The 22,388-nt window shown below is 47.4% G+C and overlaps 1 protein-coding gene and 1 long non-coding RNA gene across 2 annotated transcripts in view; one reads left to right on the top strand and one right to left on the bottom strand.

The window, feature by feature from the left end:
* LRIG1 (leucine rich repeats and immunoglobulin like domains 1) overlaps positions 1-21,885 on the top strand; it is a 120,311-nt gene extending 98,426 nt beyond the window's left edge. The window contains exons 10-19 of the mRNA XM_059940149.1: positions 72-143; positions 929-1,000; positions 5,221-5,384; positions 14,586-14,906; positions 16,331-16,612; positions 17,244-17,663; positions 18,216-18,341; positions 18,985-19,134; positions 19,773-20,054; positions 20,157-21,885. Of these exons, the coding sequence (XP_059796132.1) occupies positions 72-143; positions 929-1,000; positions 5,221-5,384; positions 14,586-14,906; positions 16,331-16,612; positions 17,244-17,663; positions 18,216-18,341; positions 18,985-19,134; positions 19,773-20,054; positions 20,157-20,416 (2,149 nt within the window). The 3' untranslated portion in view covers positions 20,417-21,885. The remainder of the gene's footprint in view (positions 1-71; positions 144-928; positions 1,001-5,220; positions 5,385-14,585; positions 14,907-16,330; positions 16,613-17,243; positions 17,664-18,215; positions 18,342-18,984; positions 19,135-19,772; positions 20,055-20,156) is intronic.
* Positions 59-21,735, bottom strand: LOC132375138 (uncharacterized). The gene is made up of 3 exons (XR_009505929.1): positions 21,624-21,735; positions 5,056-5,957; positions 59-4,456 (listed from the first exon to the last, which is right to left on the bottom strand). It is a non-coding gene; the product is annotated as an uncharacterized LOC132375138 (long non-coding RNA).
* Positions 21,886-22,388: the final 503 nt, after the last annotated feature.

Below are 22,388 nucleotides of genomic sequence, written 5' to 3'. Positions count from 1 at the left end.
CCCCACCCTCCCTTGTTGCTCTCCCTCCCGCTCCCACCCCACCTCTGTTTCTGGATGTTTGGAAACTGCAGAACTCTGTCAGGAAACAAGATCAAGTCCGTGGCTAAGAGAGCGTTCTCGGGGCTGGAAGGTCTGGAGCACCTGTGAGTACCTTCCCTGACGCACAGGCCTGCCAAACGCGGCTGCCGGGGAAGTCTGCGAGCAATTGAAAAGCATCTTTGTAAACTGAGAAACAGGCTATTTGGAAACGCCAGCTGCTTCCTTCTCATTATAAGTCAGCTTCAACTTTGGCCTTCGTTTTGCCTATGCCAGAAACGGTTACAGAACAAATGGCCACTCGGTGTTCAGATAAATACCGTCCTCCTGCCTGGCCTCCCCATTGCCTGGGCCTGCTCGGGCCCTGGGCTCCCTTCCACTTCCACCAGGACCCTTTATACTGCTAAAGCAGCGCAGCAGTGCTGAGTACACGTTGGGTTTAACTGGGACGTTCCTCCTGGTGTGTTCGCCTCTGAGAGCCCGGGAGGAAGAGGACGGAGCCAGCCCTGAGACGTCCGTGTGTCACCAACTGAGGGGGGCTGCCTCCAGTACTTGATTCTTAGGGTATTTTGTCTTTGAATCAAGTGCGACCACAATTCTGTTGGGAAAGTTTTGCCTGTTGACTTGCTGAGCGGGCCTTGGCTTAGCTTTGATGCCACCCTTAAGGCTGGCTCGTTCCGGAGTTATTCCACTTGGCTTGTGTCAATGTAGGTGAAATAACAGCCGCTTACAGTGGCCTTAGGACAGGACACGGGTGTCTGGCTAGTCCCTGTGGTTCGTTGGCGAAGCCTGGGCTGTCAGGAAAAATCCCTGAGCGTCGTGGCTCAAACACGTGGCTGACTTGAAGGGCACCTGGAGTTTCTTTGCCTAAGTAAAGAATGTTCTTTTTCAGGAACCTTGGAGAGAATGCAATCAGATCTGTCCAGTTTGATGCCTTTGTGAAGATGAAGAATCTTAAAGAGCTGTAAGTACCCGGGATTCCGTGGCCCCAGTTAACATGAGTAGAGGATTTCAGAGTAAGAAGTGCCTTAATTGCATTATGCTTTATTTTATATAATAGTTGTGATCGTTTATAGTTGTCTGTAAGTTCAATTGTCTTTTTGAAAAAAATGCCCTCTGGGGGCTTATTCTGAATCAGGAGTCAGTATACTTTTTCTTACAGGGCCACAGTAAATATTTTCAACTTTTTGGGCCACAGGGCCTCTGCCATGACAACTTGACTCTTGTAGCAGAAATCAGCCATAAATTATACGTAAACGAATAGGTGTGGCCGTGTGCCAATAAATTCTTATTTACAAAAACAGGCAGTGGGCCTGCAGGCTGTCGTTGACTAACCGCTGCTCTGGATGATGTGAAACAAACTCTCTTCTGTAAAATGGATAATCATCCCTTTCATTATGTCAAGGACAAGTGCTTCATCTTTTAGGGGTGCCTACAATGAAGGGCCTGTATTGAGAGGGGCTTCTTAAAAGATCTGGGTGGGCTGTGAGCAGGGCAGAGCTCTCCGTGGGATGGTGACACGTACCATGGGATAGTGAGGAGGCGCCCAGCCCACGTGTGTTCCCAGGGCCCCCGTGGCATTTGTAGGCCGTGATGTTGCCGCTGCAGACTTTCCGTGTGGGCCCGTGGGCGACGAGGGTGAGAAGAGCTTGCCTGTGTCCTAGTCTCTGGCAGAGGAGCTCATCTAAGTATTCAGGTAGCAACACCCAAATTTCCTTTCTTCTTCCTGTACGTGAATCCGATTCTGCAGCCAATGAGTTTGAGCCATAATGTTTAGTTCCCTAAAGGTGCAGCTTTGGGTTCCTACAAGTGCTGAGAAAATCGGACATGCCAGTGGCCGTCTTTACACCCTGAGCTCATCCTCGTTCCTGCGGCCAATCCTGGTGGACCCTCGGTGGCAGCGGGGAGGGGAGGAATGGGGCAGTAGGGGGGTGCGGTCCCCATAGTTGGAAACCAAAGCAGGAAGAGGCCCCGGTGACTTTCCCTTGGGTGAGTGAGGGGAGGCGAGGTGGACGGGCCCTGGCCTCACGACATTTAGTGTCCTGCGAGATTCAAGTCTGTCGAGTTGGTGCCCTTTCTCATAAGGGTCCTGATCTTGGAACGGGAGTTTGTGGAAGGATGGACACATGGATAGATATGTGATAAAGCAGGTATCACAAAATATTCAGATTTTACAAAGTGGTGAGTCTGTGGGTGTTCACGGTGCATTTCCCTCCAGCATTTCTGTCTTTGAAACTTTCCAAATAAAATGCTGGAAGTGAAAAAGATCCAGTTAGAGGGAAGAGAGAGAAAGAGAGCAGGACAGGGAGAGAAGATTTTCCTTTGGGCCTCCTAAAGACTCAGGTTTCCTGAGACAGTTTTCTAGTTGGGACTAACTGGGCCCTTCCAGGTGCTCGGATCCCCTCCCCCACAAATGCATCTGTGTGGTTCTGGAGGCTCAGCCTTGGCCCCCTGCCTAGGCTTCCCGTCAATCGCTGCATGTACCCAGCTTGGGCTGGCCGTGGGCCCAGTCCTCTGATGGGAGAAACGGTTAATCCCACTTGGTCATTTTCTTCCCCCACTGGATCAAGGCAGGTTGTGCTGTGCACTTAGTCATCCTCTGGGTAAATTTCCACAAGCGATGATTAGAAACACACTTGGCGTTGGAACCATGAAAATGTGCGATATAAGCCAGCGGAGTGCCGGGATGGCTGCAGGCGGGGGCCCAGAATGGCCGTGCCTGTTGGCTGCAGGAAGCTGCAGAGTCCTGGGCTCACCGACGATCCCCCGTCTGGCCTAGGCTTGGTCTCGGAGGCGATTTGTGCGTGTGGAGGGGAGGGCGGTGTCCCACCGGGTGCCTCCATTTCTCTCCCTCCGTCCCGTTCATCCTAACTCATTCTTTAGGACAGCCTTCTGTCCACCCAAAGTACCTGCCGTCTTCTGAGGTCTGGACCCCTCGGTGTGAGGAGGGTTTCATGCAGAGGAGGCAGGGAATTCTCTAGGGAGCTCGGCCAGCAAATGCCCTGAATGCACGGTGTGAGGCTTAACCCTTTCCAAACACATTTCTTTTTTTTTTTTTTTTAGCACAGATTTTTTTTTTTTTAATTATTTATTTATTTATTTATGGCTGTGGTGGGTCTTCGATTCTGTGCGAGGGCTTCCTCTAGTTGCGGCAAGCGGGGGCCACTCTTCGTCGCGGTGCGCGGGCCTCTCACTATCGCGGCCTCTCTTGTTGCGGGGCACAGGCTCCAGACGCGCGGGCTCAGTAATTGTGGCTCACGGGCCTAGTTGCTCCGCGGCATGTGGGATCCTCCCAGACCAGGGGTCGAACCCGTGTCCCCTGCATTGGCAGGCAGAGTCTCAACCACTGCGCCACCAGGGAAGCCCCCAAACACATTTCTGATCAAGGATAAACGTCAAATTTGTTTTCTCCAGTTTGTTCCTGTGGTTCAAATGAAATATGTCCCTGTCCCCGACATAAGGGCCTGAAGTCTCCCCAGTGGCCAGTGTCCTCCCCTAGACTTCCGTGTGTAGTGCCCAGGCCTTCCTGCGGAAAGGGGCAGGCACATCAGATGCCCCTTGATGGGAAGCCGTAGGTGCTTCTGACGGGGGGAGAGGCCCTTTCCACTCTTCGCCTGGGCTCGTGAGTTCTCCTGTGCCTGGCGGCAGCCTTCCCGACCACCACACACAGCCTGCCCTGGGAAGCTCTCTAGAGGCGGGTGTGATTCAGCCATTTCTTCGCGCTCAGCTGTGAGGGCCCGTCCGCCACCTACAGTGACTCCTCAACAGAGCCGCTCTGCACGTATCGCTAAGCACAGCCCTACCGCCCATCAAATACAAAACCTAGGGCTGATTGTAAGGTCTAATGTGGGCAAGCATCCCAGTTATAATGGCTTTGAGCTCAATTATTTCAGTCTTGAAGGAGCACTTCCCAAAATTATTTGGTTAAAATGCCCAGCTCATTTGGGAACAGTGAGGACCAGGAGCGAAGAGCAGATTCTGTGTAATTTCGTCTGCCTTGGGTTCTCTGCCTTCAGGTTCATTCTGCCTTGCTGTTGACTAGTTTGATGGTTGCCCTGCTCATTAGAAGGCCAGAGTGAAATAGAGAACGAGAAAGGGGCCTGAGGAATATGGTGGGGGATGGGGGGAGGCCATTGCTCTAACACTGGCCCATGTGACATTTTGGGAATTTCTGAGCATCCCGGTACCCCTTTTTTGTCACCATGTACCGGGGACAGTTTATTCCAGGGAAGCGCATGTCATAAGTCCTGTGTCCATCCTCGTGCCAGGCTAACCTCCGCTCTTGAGCGCACAGCCCGAGGTCTTCCAGGAACACGGCAGCTCAACCCCTCAGCTGACTTATCTTCAAGTGACTCCTCAGGAAGGAATGTCCGCTGAGATGGCGATTCCGATTTCTGTTGAAAAAGCTGATCCTCAGTTGCTGAGAAATGAAAAAGAAAATATTCTCTGTTTTGGTTGGAGCCTCACAAAACCCAAGTTGTGCGTTCTCATGCTCCCTGGGCAGTGGCAATTAACTCACAGGCACTATTTAGGGAGCGGAGCTGAATCCTGCCGGCCTCCTGAATAGCGCTGGTGTGGAGATAAATACACAAACAAGAAGGGAGCACGCCCGCGAGGCTGACATTTGGATGCAAGAAAACATGCAGCTCTGCCAAATAAAAACAGAGCAGCCATATAGAAAAAGGAGCCCTTCTCGGGGCTTGTTTTGGACTCTAGATCGGAGTCTCAGATTGAGCTTGGCCGCTCCAAGTGGCTTATCAGGGGGGTGGGAAAAAGCAGAGAGGGGGCTGTGCTACTCCTGTCTGTGGGATGGTCAGAGGCCGGGAGACGGCGTCCCTGGGGTCACAGGAGCGCAGTGGCTGTCGTGGAACACGTGTGAACTCCAGGTGGCTGCTGCTTGACGTGTGGCCCTTAGACCAGCGGAGTCGGCACCACCTGGCGGCCTGTTAGCGACGCAGAATCTAACCCACTGAGCCAGAAGCTGCGTTTTCTCACAGTCTCCAGGTAGACCGTACTCACCGCTCTAGGTCGCAGGAGAGGAACCGTAAGAAAGAGCATCTCCCGTTCAAGCTTGCTGGCTTTCACGGCAGAAGCTGATCGGCGGCGATGGGTCATTCCGGGCACAGAGGCGAGTACCCCTTCTTTGCGGTCACACTTCACACGCCCCTTTTGTCTTGCTTTCAGCCATATCAGCAGCGACAGCTTCCTGTGCGACTGCCAGCTGCAGTGGCTGCCCCCGTGGCTGCTGGGCAGGACGCTGCAGGGCTTCGTGACAGCCACCTGTGCCCACCCAGAGTCACTGAAGGGCCGGAGCATCTTTGCCGTGCCGCCAGAGGCTTTCGTGTGTGGTAAGACTGTCCTTGTGATTTTTTTTTTTTCCCCACAAAGGGTAAGGAGGCCAGGAGGCTTCACTATGGGAGTGATTCCTGTGATCAGAGTCAACCCTAGCCCATGGTTACCCATCAGCTGCTGGATACAATTTATTTCCCACTGAAACCACACGTCGTGTTTACGGTGCCGTGGCCTCATTATGTGGTTCTTGGAGTGCGTGCGTTTAATCAGGAGCGAGGACGAGCTGCTTCAGTTACACGGCAAATAATCAGTTACAGGAAGATGGCTGTGTTGTTTCAAGACAGCGCTGGTGCCCGGATTTAGCTGTGAATTTACTCAGCATAGGAGGCTGGGGTTTTCCTGTGTGTTTCTTTCCAACCCCAAGAATGAAAGGTTAAATACAGGAAGAATGAGTCTCAGGAGAACAGTTGCTGTAGTAAAAATAATTCCTTCGTGTTGACTTGCACTCTTGCCGTGTCTCCAAAGCACTGGAATCGGCACTTGCAGCTTGAAATTCTTTTTTCCTCCTGACTGTTGGCATGTAGCTCTTGCCATCTTTTGGACCAGGGGTGGTCGGGATCCAAGTTTGGCTGCAAAGAGCACAGAAAATGGTGAGCATCTGAACACAGAGACACACACACATATACCCTCACACGTACGTGCACACAGGCACCACACACCACACTCAAATAGAGATGACGCAGCCTCGTGCTCAGTACGATGTGTTCAAAGAACGAGATGAATTTTGAGTTGTTGCTGGTTTCTGCTCTAAGCAGGAGTGAGGGTGGCACTCCCGGGCCTGACTGGAACTGCTGGGCAGGTGTGCGTCCTGCTGCCTTTCATCCCTCTGGTCTGCCTTGAGCCTTGGGTGTGATATTCCCAAACAGGGGCTCCCGTAGGGTCTGGGGACCGCAGTGGTCCACTTCTCTGTCCTACTTTTTGGGCACAGCAGTAGCCAGTGTGCCTGCTGACATCAACATACAGGTGTCCTCCTTCCACACACCCACTCACCAGCACCTCCATCACTTCTGAGAGCAGGCTTGCTTTCCTTTCTCCTGACCCAGTCCAGCAGGAAGCCTTAAGAACACTATCAACGTGGTAGCAGCCCTGCCAAATCAGCTGTCTTTACTGTCATTCTCATGGGCACTGTGCACATGGCCCCCCATTGCCTAGGATGGAATAGCCGTGCCATCCATTGTTCCTTGGGTTTCTGGTCCCTGACCATTCTGTTGTCACAGAGCTCCCTGAAATTGCACTTTCTGCACCTCCGTCCTGTCTCCTACCACAGGGCATAATCTCTCCCTTTGGATATGAGGCACGGCAGGACTTGGGACACGCTGCCCCCAGCCTCGGGCCTGTGACCCTGGCGTATTCTGAGATGCAGCAGTCTTGACACATTTCTCAGAGCCACCTCCACATTTTCACTCAGGCTCCAACGCAAACAATCATCAAGTACTAATGGGAATCATGAAAACACTTGGCAGGAGATCAAAGTTTCAAGCTCTGTGGGAATCTCCCACTCCTTTTTTATAAAATGGAAGTATAACCCCTTCACGCCCACTAGGCTAGCTAGAATCAAAAAGTCGGATACCAACAAGTGTTGGTGAGGAAGCCTCCTACCCTTTGGGGGAGGGGAATACAACCTGGCGTAGCCGCTTTGGAGAACGGTTTGGAAGTGTCTCAAACAGTTAAACGTAGAGTTACGGTATCACCTGCCAACTCCACTCCTAGGTAAATACCCAAGAGAAGCAAAATGTATGTCCACGTCAAAACCTGTACATGAATGTTCATAGCAGCATTACTCATACTGGCCAAAAAGTGGAAATGACCCAAATGCCCATCAGTTGATGAATGAATGGGTAAATAAAGTGTGGTATAGGCATACAATTAGGACTACTATTAGGTCATAGAAAGGAATCAGTCTTACAATGTAGACGAACCTTGAAATATAAGGCTAAGTGAACGAAGTCAGTCACAAAAGACTCTATGTTATATATGATTCCATTCACATAAAATGTCCAAAATAGGAAAACCTGTAAAGGTAGAAAGATAAGTGGTTCCTTAGGGCTGGGGAGGGGTGGAGGGAGAGGGGTGATAGCTAAAGGTACAGAGGTTCTTTCTGAGGTGATGAAAAATGTTCTTAAAGTTGACTGTGATGATGGTTACACATATTTGTGAATATACGAAAAACCGTGCAATTGTCCACTTTAAATAGGTGAATGATATTGTAAGGAAAGTATATTTAAACAAAGTGTTTTTTAAAAGAGAAGTATAATTTACATATAAAATTCACCCCTCTAAAGTGTACAAGTCAATGGTTTTTAGAATATGGAACAGTTGTGTAACCCTCACTACTATCTAATTTTACAACATTTTCATCACCCAAAAAAGAAACCACAAAACCATTAGCAGTCACTCTGTCTCTTCCCCTGGCAGCCACTCCTCTACATTAGGTCTCTATGATTTACCTATTCTGGATGTTTCATATAAATGGAATCCTACAATACATAGTCTTTTGTGACTAGTCTTTTTCACTTAGTATAATTTTTTTTATCATGTATTTTTAGTACTTCATTACTTTTTAAGTGGCTGAATAAATATTCCATTGTATGGGTATACATTTATTTAGCCATTCATCAGGTGGTTTCCACGTCTTGGTTATTATAAATAATGCTGCTATGAACATTTCTGTACAAGTTTTTGTGTGAAATCTCTTGGGTTATATACTAGGAAAGGAATTGCTGGGTCATACGGTAACCCCATGCTAAACTTTTTAAGGAGCTGCCAAACTGTTTTCCAAAGTGGCTGCACTATTTCATTTGCCCCTCAACAATGTATGAGGAGTCTGATGTCTCCCCATCCTTGTCAACACTTGGTACTGCCTTTTAAATTTTACCTATGCTAGTGAATGTGAAGTGCAATCTCACTGTGGTTTTGATTTGCAATTCCCTAATGCCTAATGATGTTGAGTATGTTTTCACATGCTTAGTGGACTTATATGTATATCTGCCATGGAAAAATGGCTACTCAAATCTTCTGCCCATGTTTTAGTTGGTTATTTGTCTTTTCATTGTTGAGTTATAAGCGTTCTTTATATATTATGGATACTAGATCCTCATCAGATATAAGGTTTGCCAATATTTTCTACCAATCTGTGGGTGTTTTTTTTTTTTTTCATTTTCTTGACATTTGAAGCACAAAGGTTTTAAATTCTGATTAAGTCCAATGTCTTTCTTTTTTTTTTCTTCTGTCATTTGTACTTTTGATGTCATATCTAAGAAACTATTGCCAGAGACAAGGTCACAAATATTTACACCTATGTTTTCTTCTAAGAGTCGTACAATTTTATTAGCTCATACATAGTCCTCCAATTTTGGTCTTCTAGTTGAAGATTGTTCTGACTATTATGGTTCCCTCCCATGTCCCCATAAATTTTGGGGTCAGCTTGTCATTTATGCAATAAAGACAACTGGGATTTTGAAATAGGGATTGCATTGAACCTCTTGATTAATTTGGGGAGTATTGCCATCATAATATTAAGTCTTCCCAATCTGTGAACATGTGATCTCTTTCCATCTTTTTGTAGCTCTTTTTCACTTTCTTTCAATGAAATTTTATAGCTTCCATTATACGGGTCTCACATTTCTTTTGCTAAATTTATTCCTGTTGGTGTTTTTTCTTTATGGTGCTACTTAAATGGAGTTCTTCATTTCATTTTTAAATTTTCATTGCTAGTGTATAGAAATGGGATTGAATTTTATGTTGATTTTGTATCCTGTAACTAAGTTGAAATCATTTATTAGTTCTATAGTTTTTCAGTGAATTCCTTAGGATTTTCTTTATATATATGATCATCATGTCATTTGCAAAAAGGTAGTTTTTTTCCTTTCCAATCTGAATGCTTTTTATTTCTTTTTCTTATCTAATTGCCCTGGCCAGGTTCTCCAGTACAATGTTGAATAGAAAGGATGAGGGTAGACATCCTTGTCATTTTCCTGATTTTAGGGGAAAAGCATTCAGTCTTTCACCATTAAGTATGACGTTAGCTGTGGGTTTTTCATGGATGACCTTTATTGAGTTGATGAATTTCCCTTCTATTTGTAATTTGTTGAGTGTTTTGTTTTGTTTTGTTTTGTTTTTAATAAATTTATTTATTTTTGGCTGCGCTGGGTCTTCATTGCTGTGTGCGGGCTTTCTCTAGTTGTGGCGAGCAGGGGCTACTCTTTGTTGCGGTGCGCGGGCTTCTCATTGCGGTGGCTTCTCCTGTTGCGGAGCATGGGCTCTAGGCGCACGGGCTTCAGTAGTTGTGGCACACAGGCTTAGCAGTTGTGGCTCATGGGCTCTAGAGCGCAGGCTCAGTAGTTGTGGCACACGGGCATAGCTGCTCCCCAGCATGTGGGATCTTACCGGACCCAGGCTTGAACCTGTGTCCCAGCATTGGCAGGTGGATTCTTAACCACTGCGCCACCAGGGAAGCCCTGTTGAGTGTTGGATTTTGTGAAATGCTTTTTCTGCATCTGTTGAATCACGTGATTTTTTCCCTTTATTTTACTGATATGGTGTATTACATTTTTGGATGTTAAAACAACTTTGCATTCCTGGGATGAATGCAACTTGGTCATGGTATAACATCTTTTTATATGTTATGGGATTTGGTTTGTTAGTTTCTTGTTGTTTTTTTTTTAATTTATGTTTTTAATTTATTTATTTTTTACTTATTTATTTTTGGCTACGTTGGGTTTCGTTGTTGCACGGGCTTTCTCTAGTTGCAGCGAGCGGGGGCTACTCCTTATTGCGGTGCCTCCTCTCTTGCGGAGCATGGGCTCTGGGTGCGTGGGCTTCAGTACTTGTGTCACTCAGGCTCAGTAGTTGTGGTGCGCAGACTCAGTAGTTGCAGTGCACGGGCTTAGTTGCTCTGCGGCATGTGGGATCTTCCTGGACCAGGGCTCGAACCCATGTCCCCTGCATTGGCAGGTGGATTCTTAACCACTGTGCCACCAGGGAAGCCCTGGTTTGTTAGTATGTTTGTTAAGATTTTTTTCTTATAATTTATTAACAAACAAGTATTTACTTTTTAGCTTACAGAAGGTCTTTTTTTATTCAAGTCAGTGTGAGTTGGTACTTCATTGTAGTTTTGATTTGCATTTCTCTTAATAATTAGCGACGTTGAGCATCTTTTCATGTGCCTGGTGGCCATCTGTATGTCTTCTTTGGAGAAATGTCTGTTTAGGTCTTCTGCCCGTTTTTTGATTGGGTTGTTTGTTTTTTTGATATTGAGCTGTATGAGCTGTTTGTGTATTTCGGAAGTTAAGCCCTTGTGGGTTGCATCATTTTGGATTTGGATACTTTTTCTTTTTATTGTCTGATTGCTGTGGCTAGGATTTCCAACACTGTGTTGAATAGAAGTGGTAAGAGTGGGCATCCTTGTCTTATTCCAGGTTTTAGTGGGAAGGCTTTCAGCTTTTTACTGTTGAGTATTATATACTCAGTGGCGGGTTTGTCATAAATAGCTTTTATTATGTTGACATATGTTCCCTCTCTTTGGTAAGATTTCTTATCATGAATGGATGTTGAATTTTATCAAATGCTTTTTCTGCATCTATCGAGATGATCATGTGGTTTTTGTCTTTTCCTTTGTTGATGTGGTATATCACATTGATTGATTACCGTATGTTGAAGCATCCTTGTGACCCTGGGATGAATCCAACTTGGTCGTGGTGTATTATCTTTTTTATGTGTTGTTGCATTCAGTTTGCTAATATTTTGTTGAGGATTTTTGCATTGCTGTTCATCAAAGATTTGGCCTGTAATTTTCTTTTTTTGGTAGTGTCTTTGTCTGATTTTGGTATCAGGGTGATGGTGGCTTCATAGAATGTCTTTGGGAGTGTTCCCTCCTCTTCAATCTTTCGGAAGAGTTTGAGAAGGATCGGTATAAGTTCTTCTTTGTATGTTTGGTAGAATTTGCCTGTGAAGCCATTCTAGTCCTGGACTTTTGTTTGTAGAGAGTTTTTTTGTTTTTGTTTTTTTTACAGATTCTACTTCATGCCTAGTGATCCATCTGGTCAAATTATCTGTTTCTCCTTGATTCCTTTTTGGTGGGCTGTATGTTTCTAGAAACTTGTCCATTTATTCTAGGCTGTCGAATTTGTTGGCATATACAAATGCCAAATTCATATATGAATTTGTTCATAGTATTACCTTACGGTTTTTTGTATTTCTGTGGTATGGGTTGTTATTTCTCCTTTATCATTTCTTATTTTGTTTATTTGGGTCCTCTCTCTTTTCTTGGTGAGTCTGGCCAGAGGTTTGTCAATTTTGTTTACCCTTTCAAAGAACCAGCTCTTGGTTTTACTGACTGTAGAGAATTCTTGCATGTTTACGCATAAAGGTCTATAGTTTTCTGGGTTTTTTTGGTTTTGTTATCAGGTAATACTTACTTACCTTATAGAATGGAGTTAGGAAATATTCACCCCTCATCTATTTTTCTTTTTCCTTTTTTTTCTTTTTTGGAAGAATTTGTGAAGGATTAGTGATAAATTCTTCAGATGTTTGGTAAATTTCACCAACCATTTGGCTCTGGACTTCTCTTTGTGGGAAGTTTTAAAATTGTCTTTACTTGTTTTATCTATGCAGATTTTCTTTTTCTTGAGTCAGCTTTCAGTTTGTGTCTTTTTCAGAATTTGTGCATTTCAGACAGGTTATCTAATTTGTTGGTGTACAGTTACTCATAGTACTCCCCTGTATTCTTCTTTGTTGCTGTAAGGTTGGTAGTATTGTCCTTTCTTTGATTCTAGATTTTAGTATTTGAGTCTTCTCTCCTTTCTCTCCTCTTTTCCCTACCCTACTGTAACTACATATTATTCAATTTTGTTGATATTTTCAAAGAAGAGGAGCAGAAGAGAGTTCCTCAAAGAAGAGGACTAGAAGAGAGTCACAAACAAAAGTTCTTACGTATTTACCTATGTAGTTCCTTTAATGGTGTTTTTTCTTTGTTTATGTGGAGTTACTGATGCGTCTTTTCATTTCAGCCTGAAGGATTCCCTTTAGTATTTCTTGTAGGGCAGGTCTGATAGCAGTAAATTCTCTCCGGTTTTTTGTTTTTAAATCTGAGAATGTTGTAATTTCTCCTTCATTTTTGAAGGATCGTTTTGCTGTATATAGAATTTAGTTAACAGTCTCTGTTTCAGTACTTTGAGCATGTCTTCCTACTGCCTTCTCACCTCCATGGTTTCTGATGAGACATCAGCTGTTAATGTTATTGAAGATCCCTTGTGTGTGGAGAGTTGCTGTGCTCTTGCTGCTTTCAAGATTCTTTGTCTTTGTCTTTGCACAGTTTGACTATGAAGCTTCTAGGTGTGGATCTTTGAATTGATTGCATTTGGTGTTCACTGAGCTTCTCGGATGTGTGGATGTAAATTTTTCATCCAACTTGGGAAGTTTGGGGCCATGATTTCTTCAGATAGTCTTTCTGTTCCTTTTTCTTTCTCCTCCTTCTTGGACTCGCATTATTTGTATGTTATTATGCTTGATGGTATCCCACCGGTCTCGGTGGCTCTGCTCACCTTCTTCATTCTTTTTTCTTTGTTTCTCAGACTGGATAACCTCAGTTGACCTGTCCCAATTTCCCTGACTCTTCTGCCAGCTCAGTTCAGCTGTTGAACTCCTTTAGTGAATTTTTTATTTCAGTTATTGTACTTTTAAACTCCAAATGTATATTGGGTTTATTTTTACAATTTCTAGCTCTTTCTGGATATTCTTTATTTGGTGGGAAAGGATTTACATACTTCCCTCTAGACGTGGTTTCTTTTAGTTCTGTGTGCATATTTATAAAGCCAATTTAAAGTCTTTTTTTAGTAGGTACAAGATCTGGACTTCCTCAAGGTCAGTTTCTATTGACTGCGTGTTTTTTTTCTATTTTTTCTATGTTGATAAAAGAGTGTTTTAAGTAGTGTAGCAACTCTGGAAATCAGATCTTCCCTGTGTCTTCCCCTGGGGTTTGTTGTTCTGTTTATTGTTACAGTTTACTTGTTTAGTGACTTTCCTGGACAAATGTTGTAAAATCTGTTCTGTGCAGCCACTTTAGTCCCTCTGTGGTTGGCTTAGTGGTTAGCTAATGATTGGACAGAGTCCTTAAATTACTTCAGGCCTCCTGTCCTTTGCCCAGCATCTCTGCTGTGTGTTGGGGGTGTGCCATCACTTCCTGTTTGCACTGATCCTCGATGAGGGTCACAGGGAAGAAATTTGGACCCTCTGGGGTCTTTCCTGGGCATACACGTAGCGCTGCACATGCAGGTGGCCTTCGCGGTCCTCGGGAACATGTTGCCCTTTTCAAAGCCTGCTGATGACATTTCATTCACCCAATTTCCTTTGCAGTTTCCTGGCCAGCCTGTCAGTGGTTCCAACTGATACTTCTGCCTCAGCACTGACTGCTGATTATTTTTACCACATGCCCCCGGGACAGGGCTTCCCTTGCTGAGCAAACTGTATCAGGTCAAATAAACGCAAGCCCCGAAGATGCAGCTTTTGTGGGCGTGCCCAGCTCACCATGCCCCCCCTCATTGATTGCTAGGCTTGTTGAGTCTTAACGCTACTGTAGAGCTGGAGAGAGAGGGATGGGACTTCAGGTAGGTTATAATGCCATAAAGCTCACTTTTCTTCCCGAGATTCAGGTGTTTTCTTGAATTAACACTTCATGGGTTGTTCTAGCCTTTAGCTAGTTTCTAAGATTCCGAAGAAGTTGATTGTGATAATTTTTTGCTTATATTTTCACTGCTTTAATAGGAGGTACAGATTTTCAGAAGTCTTTATTCTGACGTTCTGGAAGTACTTCATCCCCTACTCCCTTTGGAGTAAAGTTTGTGGGTGAGGCCCTTGCATTCATGGTTGACTCTGTGAGTCTTGTGTGACAGTGAGTAAATCTGTGTATGTAGTCTTCTCATGAAAACTGCGCATTGCTTTGATAACTGAGTACTGGTGGATGTGTCTGAATCGAAGAGCGTGACCGTAGAGGGATCACCATTTCACGGATCTGTAATTGGATACGGTCAGACAGCCACGGTGCAAGTCCCTGACAGTGTTGGGTGGCGCTGAGGGTGCACAGGGACCCCGAAAGGACGGGTCCCTGCTCGGGTCTGACTCAATTTCTCCCTCGCGTGAACAGCAGCTGGTCCCTGTGTCTGGAAGTCTGAGTGACTTACAGTTGGCTCTTCTCACCCCAGATGACGTACCCAAGCCACAGATTATCACCCAGCCGGAGACGACCACAGCTGTGGTGGGCAAGGATGTCCGCTTCACTTGCTCGGCCGCCAGCAGCAGCAGTTCCCCGATGACGTTCGCCTGGAAGAAGGACAACGAGGGGCTGGCCAATGCCGACATGGAGAACTTCGCCCACGTCCGTGCTCAGGACGGGGAGGTGATGGAGTACACCACCATCCTGCACCTGCACCGCGTCACCTTCGGGCACGAGGGCCGCTACCAGTGTGTCATCACCAACCACTTCGGCTCCACCTACTCGCACAAGGCTAGGCTCACTGTGAATGGTATGCACGTGCCGTCTCGCCATTGGGGTGTAAGATTTCTGCAGAGCCACACTCGTGATTGTTCTGTCATCCGTGTGGAAATGATTGAGACGGGAGACACACCAGCTTCACCGGGACATTATTGTATTGTACTGTTACCTGGCTTGGGCCCAGAACAAGTGTGGTAGATTGTAGGGTTATTCTCACTGCATTCTTCGTTTTGGGTGATTTTTTTTTTTTTTTTTTTTAATCCAGTTATTATGTCAAGTGACAGTGTAGCCCCAAACCTTGTATTTTTTTTTTTCCATTTATTCTCCTCCTTAATCCAGGATGTCTGGTATCCAGATTCCAAGCATACCCTGATGCTGGGGAAGCTGATGCCCTTTGAGGAGATGGCACAGCCTTGGGGCCAGCCTGGGCGGGGCCAAGTCCGGCAGTGGTAGGGCAGCCAGCCTGACAGCAGAATGGTCTGTGGGTGTTTGACAAGGATTTTTACTCGGCAGCCAGCTTTAGAGCCTGTTGCGATGGCTCCTTCAGGGCTGTTTGTGGTAGTGAGTTTAGGGTAGAAGGACAGAGAGATAAATAGTTTGAGCAGTTAACCCCTTGCCCCAGTAATCTAACAAGATTTTCTTGATTATTACAGTTAAAAAGTGCCAGAACTGCCCTCGTCTCTCAGCCCTTACAGACCCCCAAAAAAATCCCACACTTTTACCACACATTGACCGGTTGTCTTGGCTTATTCTGAAGGAGTCCTCACTGTTTCTCAAAAGCTCAGGGAACTGTTGAGAGTCCCCACCAAAGCAACCTTGATGGGTACAGCAGTGACGCCCGACATTTGGCTGGACCCTTAGCACTGTCTCAGGGAATATTTGGGATAAATAAGCTGGTGGAATGCTTTCCGCTCGTGTGTATACAGGAATACGGTTCCGGTACCACTGCTCCTAAATGAGTTTTCTTCAAGAGGGAAGAGCCATCCCATTGCTTTCCCCAGGGTGAAGGCATGTCACCTCCTCTCTGTCATAGCATCTTGCAGGAGCAGATATTCTTGTTTCCTAGGCTCTCTCCGGGTGTTAAGGCAGGCAAGTATCAGGCCCTGGCATTTAGGGGATATCCCTGTACAGACTGATCACGACATGACGGACAGCAGGGAGATGTTTCAGGAAAGCCTTACATTTGAGGGGGTGAGAGCCAGCCTCGGGCGTGTGATGAGAGAGACTGATGGAACTGCTCCTCCACCCACCCCCTCCCCGGTAGGAGAAGCCGGGCGGCCCTTGGAAACCTCAGCTCCTGATTTACAGGGGGCAGTAGTGGTTCTGGGCAGATGCTGGCATGAAGGCTGGTGAACTCACTCGCAGTGGTGGGGAAGGTCAGTTTGACAGAAGATACTCCTGGCCTTTGCATTCCAGCTTTCTAAAAACTCGACCCTGTGTGCTTCTGTTTTGCAGTGTTGCCATCATTCACCAAAATGCCCCACGACATTGCCATCCGGACTGGCACCATGGCCCGCCTTGAATGTGCTGCCACTGGCCACCCTAACCCCCAGATTGCCTGGCAGAAGGATGGAGGCACAGATTTCCCCGCTGCTCGTGAGCGACGCATGCATGTCATGCCAGACGACGATGTGTTTTTCATCACTGATGTGAAGATAGATGACATGGGGGTTTATAGCTGTACCGCCCAGAACTCGGCCGGCTCCATTTCAGCGAATGCCACCCTGACTGTCCTAGGTTCGACTATAGATACACTGAGAGAGAAGAGAGTGTGAGTGTGTGAATGTGTGTGTGTGTGTGTGTGTGTGTGTGTGTGTGCGCGCATCTGTGTATGTGTGAGAGGGAGAGATTTTCTTACTTATCCTAGGTACCTAGAGGCAAGGTTCTCTCAAACTGTTCTGTGAAGCCTAGGTGATTGTGGTAGGTGACTGTGGTAGGCTGTTTCTTTGTTTAAAATTTTAGGCTTCTAAGATTTTCTTAAACAAGTAGTTCCATCTCTTTAAAAAAAATAAGATAGCCAGTGGATCAGAAGAGTCTTTACCGGGCTTAGGTATAAGACACTCTACCTATAGAACTGCCCTCTAATCGGGCAGGATGGATTTGCTCTGGGTCAGGGATAAACTTGGGCCTGTCACAGGGCAGTCTGGGAACCATAGGGGTTTCTGTGGCTGGAGGTTAGTTCATCCCCAGAATAGTAATGATTTAGTCATTCTGGTAGAAAATCTTCTGAAAAGCTTGCCACTCTGTTAAAAGATCTTAGATGGCATTTCACTGATGTCTTGGATTTTCCTTGGTCCAGGAGACAAGGCAGAGGTATAGCAGCCGAGGCCCACAGAATAACCGTAAGACCTCCACTGACTTCTTGCAGAAACCCCGTCCTTGGCGGTGCCCTTGGAGGACCGCGTGGCATCCGTGGGAGAAACGGTGGCTCTCCAGTGCAAAGCGACTGGAAGCCCTCCACCCCGCATCACCTGGCTCAAGGGGGACCGGCCCCTGATCCTCACCGAACGGCACCACTTCACCCCCGGCAACCAGCTGCTGGTCGTTCAGAACGTGGTGGCGGAAGATGCGGGCCGCTACACCTGCGAGATGTCCAACGCCCTGGGCACCGAGCGCGCTCACAGCCAGCTGAGCGTCCTGCCCACTCCGGGCTGCAGGAAGGACGGCACCACTGTGGGCATCTTCACCATCGCCGTGGTGTGCAGCATCGTGCTGACGTCCCTGGTCTGGGTGTGCATCATCTACCAGACCAGGAAGAAGAGTGAGGAGTACAGTGTCACTAACACAGGTTGGCGGCGGCGGCGGCGACTCACAGGGAAGGGGAAAAGCAGGGACATTGGTGAAGGAGGCCAGGGCCAGAGGCTTCTTTGAGAATCTCAGTATATCCAGAACTCCTCTAGAACCTTTGGGAATGTGGAGTCACTCGGGACAGCTGAGGCTTTGGTCTCGATGACACCATTCTATCATCTTTCAGGAATTGCACATTAGAATGGGAACACTCTCAAATACACTATGAACTCTGCAGTTTTCTGAGGCATCCTTGGCACTTGCTTTGCTGCCACGTGGTAGACTGTTGCTGCAGTGACCTCACAGGTCCCTTCTTCTCTTAGTTCTGTCTCCTTTCCCATCACTGTGCTTTGTCTTGTGCGGACTCGGACACCTCTCACACCTGGATGTGAAGTCAGGCTGAGCAGGTCCTGGGAGGGCTTCTCCAGTGCGCAGACTCCACAGGGTGTCTCTGCACAGCCTGACAGCGGCTGCTGGGGTCTCTTGTGTCTGCCTTTGTTGTCACCTCGAAGGATTGGGACCCCTGGTGTTTGACTGTCCTGTCTCCTTGCAGATGAAACCATCGTGCCACCAGACGTTCCGAGCTACCTCTCTTCTCAGGGGACCCTTTCTGACCGACAGGAAACCATGGTCAGGACTGAGGGTGGCCACCAGGCCAATGGGCACATCGAGAGCAACGGTAAGGCCTCAGCCCTCGGTGCAGCTGCGACCCCTGGGGCTGCTGCCAGCTCCGGCCTGGGGCAGCTGCCTGGTATCACATGAAGCATATGTAGTGACCTGGCAGGCTGGATGACTCAAGCCTTCCCTTGGGTTTTTTTGGACTTGACCTGTGCAAGTTCTGCAAGGTTTTAAAATCCCCATCCCCCAGGAAGTCACCGTATTGGGATAGGGTGGGAGAGGGTGGGACTCCTAGTCCGAATAGGGTAGGACTGCCTGAGATAAGAGCAGCAAAGGACGTGACAGGTACTGAAACCAAGCCACTCGTTGCACAGGGGAAGCGCCCAGGTCTGTTGTTCCAGTCTCTCAGGGTACAAAGTGCCCCCAAGAGTAGGGGAGGCTGAGCAGCCCTTGTTTGTTAGGGGCACGTTTATCCTTGCCAAGAACTGCTCACCGTCATGGCTCTGAATGCTGAAAGGCCTGCCTGCTGGGAAGGCAGTATTCGAAAAGGTTCCCTGCTGGACCTCTTGGTTAGCCCGATAACCCAGCACTGGAAAGAACACTTTGAAAAATGTCCCCGTTCTGGCGGCCTTGCCCGTTCTCACGGCTTCCTGTGAAGTGCGGACTAAGGCCGGAGTGTCTAACCGTGTGGGAGTCTGTTGCAGGTGTTTGTCCGAGCGATGCAGGCCTCTTTCCCGAGGTGGAAGCTCACGGCATTATGTGCAGGCAGCCCAAGCTCTGCGTCGGGTACACGAAGGAGCAGTGGAAAGTGGTGGAGAAGGCCGATGGCACACTTGGTCCACAGAAAATGATGGGTATGAGAGGCTTTCGTCAGGAAAAGTATTTTGCTCTTGAAATCAAAGTTTGGGTTGACCTACTCATTAAGTGAAAGTGGGGGGAGACATAATTGATGTCAGGCTGTCTTAGAATTTGGCATTCAATACATAAACAGGAAGCTCTGGCCTGGCTCTTTTTAAATTCCAGAAGAGGATGTCTCTTAAATAAAACTATGGTGTGCTAAGCCTGAGCATGAGTATTCTAGATTTGTAAGTGACTGACTGAAATAAAGGGTTAAGGCCCAAACCAGAGTACCTTTTCACCAGGGCCGTTGTGAGGCTAAATTTCTAATTGTTCAGAAGACTTCTGACACTATATGGTGCGTGCTCACGCAAGTGGGATTTTTTTTGTTCCCTGAGATCAGAGTGTATGACTTCGTGCTCTGATTAAGAAATTAAGCTGAAACGTTTCAACGTGGAAGGGCTCTGTTCTTCATTAATGGCTCGGTGTTTGCCCAAGTCCTTTTTCTGTGAACAGACTTGGCAGGGGGGCTGGCTACAGAGTTGATCAAAGCAGGGCTCGGGCCTTACGGCCGCAGAGCTGAGCAGCCTGTCCTCTGCGTGGGATGCAGACTTGCGTGGCGATGGGTCTCACGCGTCTCCGGCTCTGTCTGCAGAGCCCGGCGGCCCAGCAGTGTGCGGCGACTGCAGCACCGAGGCGCACAGTCACTCCGAGGAGCGGGCCTTCTGTCCTCAGCCTGTGCCCAGAGACAGCACACAGCCAGGAACCCTGAGCAGCCTGCAGCCCAGCCCGAGCGGCCACCCACGCTCTCCACAGCCTCGGGGCAGCGGGGCAGCTGACGGGTCCCGCGGCCACTGCAGGGGGTCCCTCTACCCCAGTAACCACGACAGAATGCTGGCAGCCTTGAAGAAGCCAGTGGCGCCTCTAGATGGGAAAGGTAACGTGGCACTGTCTTCCGAGGCAGTGGCAGGTGGCGGGGAGCGCGGACTCGGCCGGGCCGGAGGGGGCTGACGTGGCCTGTTCCTTCTCCTCCTTCTAGGGGCCTCCTCTTGGACGATAGCGCGGTTGTGTGAGCTGGACCCCTTAGACCTGCAGCCTTCGTGTGCATTAACTCCAGGCAAGCCTGAGCTCACAGAAGCTGCCTCGGGCTTTCCCGACGTGCCCAGCGAAGGCCAGCACTTGCTTCTTTCCAACGGACACCTCCCCCAAGCCTGTGACTCCGGTTCTGAGTCCACACCCGTGACGGGACAGCCGCCCGGGAGACGGAGCGCGCCGCTGCTGTTTGCACCCAAAAGCTAGGCTTTGTCTACCTCGGCTCTTGTGGCGTCGATGTCTACAGGACGGAGAGGTGGGTGAGGCTGTGAGGGAGCCTGGCGGCTTCAAGCATCACTAATTTGTACATAGTTTCCACCTCCGTGGGGAGCGTCAGCAGTTTGAAGGACTTGCAGCTGAAGCACAGAAATGCAAGAGGCTATTGTGTACAAAAGGCAGAAAAGTATTTGATACCCTTGTACATAAGAGTTTGCAGAGATGGCATATATATTATATGTATCTTTTACAGAGGCTATTTTAATCTTTAGTGCATGGTTAACAGAAAAAAAAAATTGTACAATTTTGACAATATTATTTTTCATACCAGGTTGCTGTTTAATTTTGGAGGGTGGGGATAGTTCTGGTGCCTTAATGCATGGATGGAGCTCCTAGGAGCTACAAACCACATTTGTTTGCAGGAGTTTTTGGTGGGTGGGAGGGAAGCGAAGGTCCTTGGCTTGGTATTGCACTTGGGAGGGCGGACCCCCTCGGGTGTTTTACCGGCAGAGACTCCACTGGCATTGGAAGTAACTTCATGTCAGTATTGCTTGTGTGTGGATGGCCTCGCAGTGACCTCCCCGTAGAGCCCAGAGGGGCAGATGTCATGTTCCTTTGCAGTGATGGACTTCTCATAGGTTTAAGTTCCTTCTCTAACAAACAAGTGGAATGGAGGTTGTTAATCCACCACAAGCAATTGGTTCGAACAATTAAGCACTGCCTTTCTTCTTCCTTCTGTGATAAAGGCGAATGTGGTCTTGTCAGGATCCTTCGATGGTCATTTGAGGCTTTTTAATTAGATAGATAGAGGCTGCTGGTGTTGGTACCTGTGGATTTTTCAATAGCGATGTTTGTTTTAGTTCTGCCGATATAATTAATATTACATTGGCCTTGGGGGAGGAAAAACCGAGTCCCTCCTTTTCAGGGCTAGCGTGTCTTTACTGAGGGTGCAGAGCAGGCCTGTCCATTTCCTTCCCTCGCACAGATGGACCCGGGCTTGGACTCTAAGCGATTAGCCCTTGACCCGGGTTCTGGGTATATTTGCACTTTTTTGAGACCTGTTGCTAACCATCTTGGGAGTGCCAATGTGTATTTCAGGAAAAATTACATTGAAACAAGGTCCTTAAAAAAAATCTCAGAAAGCAAAGTTCCTTTGGCCAAAAAGCTGAAGGGAGGTACTGACAGAATGGTTACTTACCTATGTTAAATTTCACTGTCAGATGTCATCACTGTTCCAAAAGGTAAGCACATTTACAATTTTGTTCTCAACAGTTAACTGATTCTTACTTCCACAAAATATGTGAATTTGCTGCTTCTGAGAGGCAATGTGAAAGAGGAAGTATTACTTACTTTTATGTACAAAGTTATTTATTTATAGAAATTTTGGTACAATGTACATTGAAAAGCAACATGTAAAATATTGAAGTGTCTAACAAATGGCATTGAAGTGTCTTTAATAAAGGTTCATTTATAAAATGTTAAGTGTGTGGTGGGGTTATTTTTATACCTCCGTTAACCAGCATTGCTGCATCCTGTTTAATTAATTCCAGAGATTGCCTTTGTAAGGGAGTCATCCTGCCTGAAGTATGTACCTTCCCCCCCACCCCACCCCCAAAAAGGAAAAAAAGTTTTTAGTCAAAGCAGAATGGTATATATACCCGTAGCTCCAGGGAAAACATGACACCACTAGATTCCTGAGATTGCTTTCTGAATTTTTCTAACACCTGGAGCTTATTAGTAGAGCTCCAAGATGGTGACCTTCCCACTTCTTCATCTCTTTGATTTCTAGTGTTGAGCTTAAAACTCCAAGCAACAAACCTTAGTGATTAGGAATGATGAACCCACCCCGTTTCCAAAGCCGGCCCGGCCCTTGCTTTGGGTCTGAAGTGGAGAGGAGCCAGGTCAGTGACGGCCCTCCTGCCGCGAAGCCCGCTGGGCCCACCTAGTCACTGGGCTGCGACTG

This window comes from Balaenoptera ricei, chromosome 11 (genome assembly GCF_028023285.1).
Source record: "Balaenoptera ricei isolate mBalRic1 chromosome 11, mBalRic1.hap2, whole genome shotgun sequence".
NCBI classification, from domain to species: Eukaryota; Metazoa; Chordata; class Mammalia; order Artiodactyla; family Balaenopteridae; genus Balaenoptera; species Balaenoptera ricei.
Note: the sequence above shows the minus strand (reverse complement) of the source record. Positions and strands in the feature narration are given on the sequence as shown.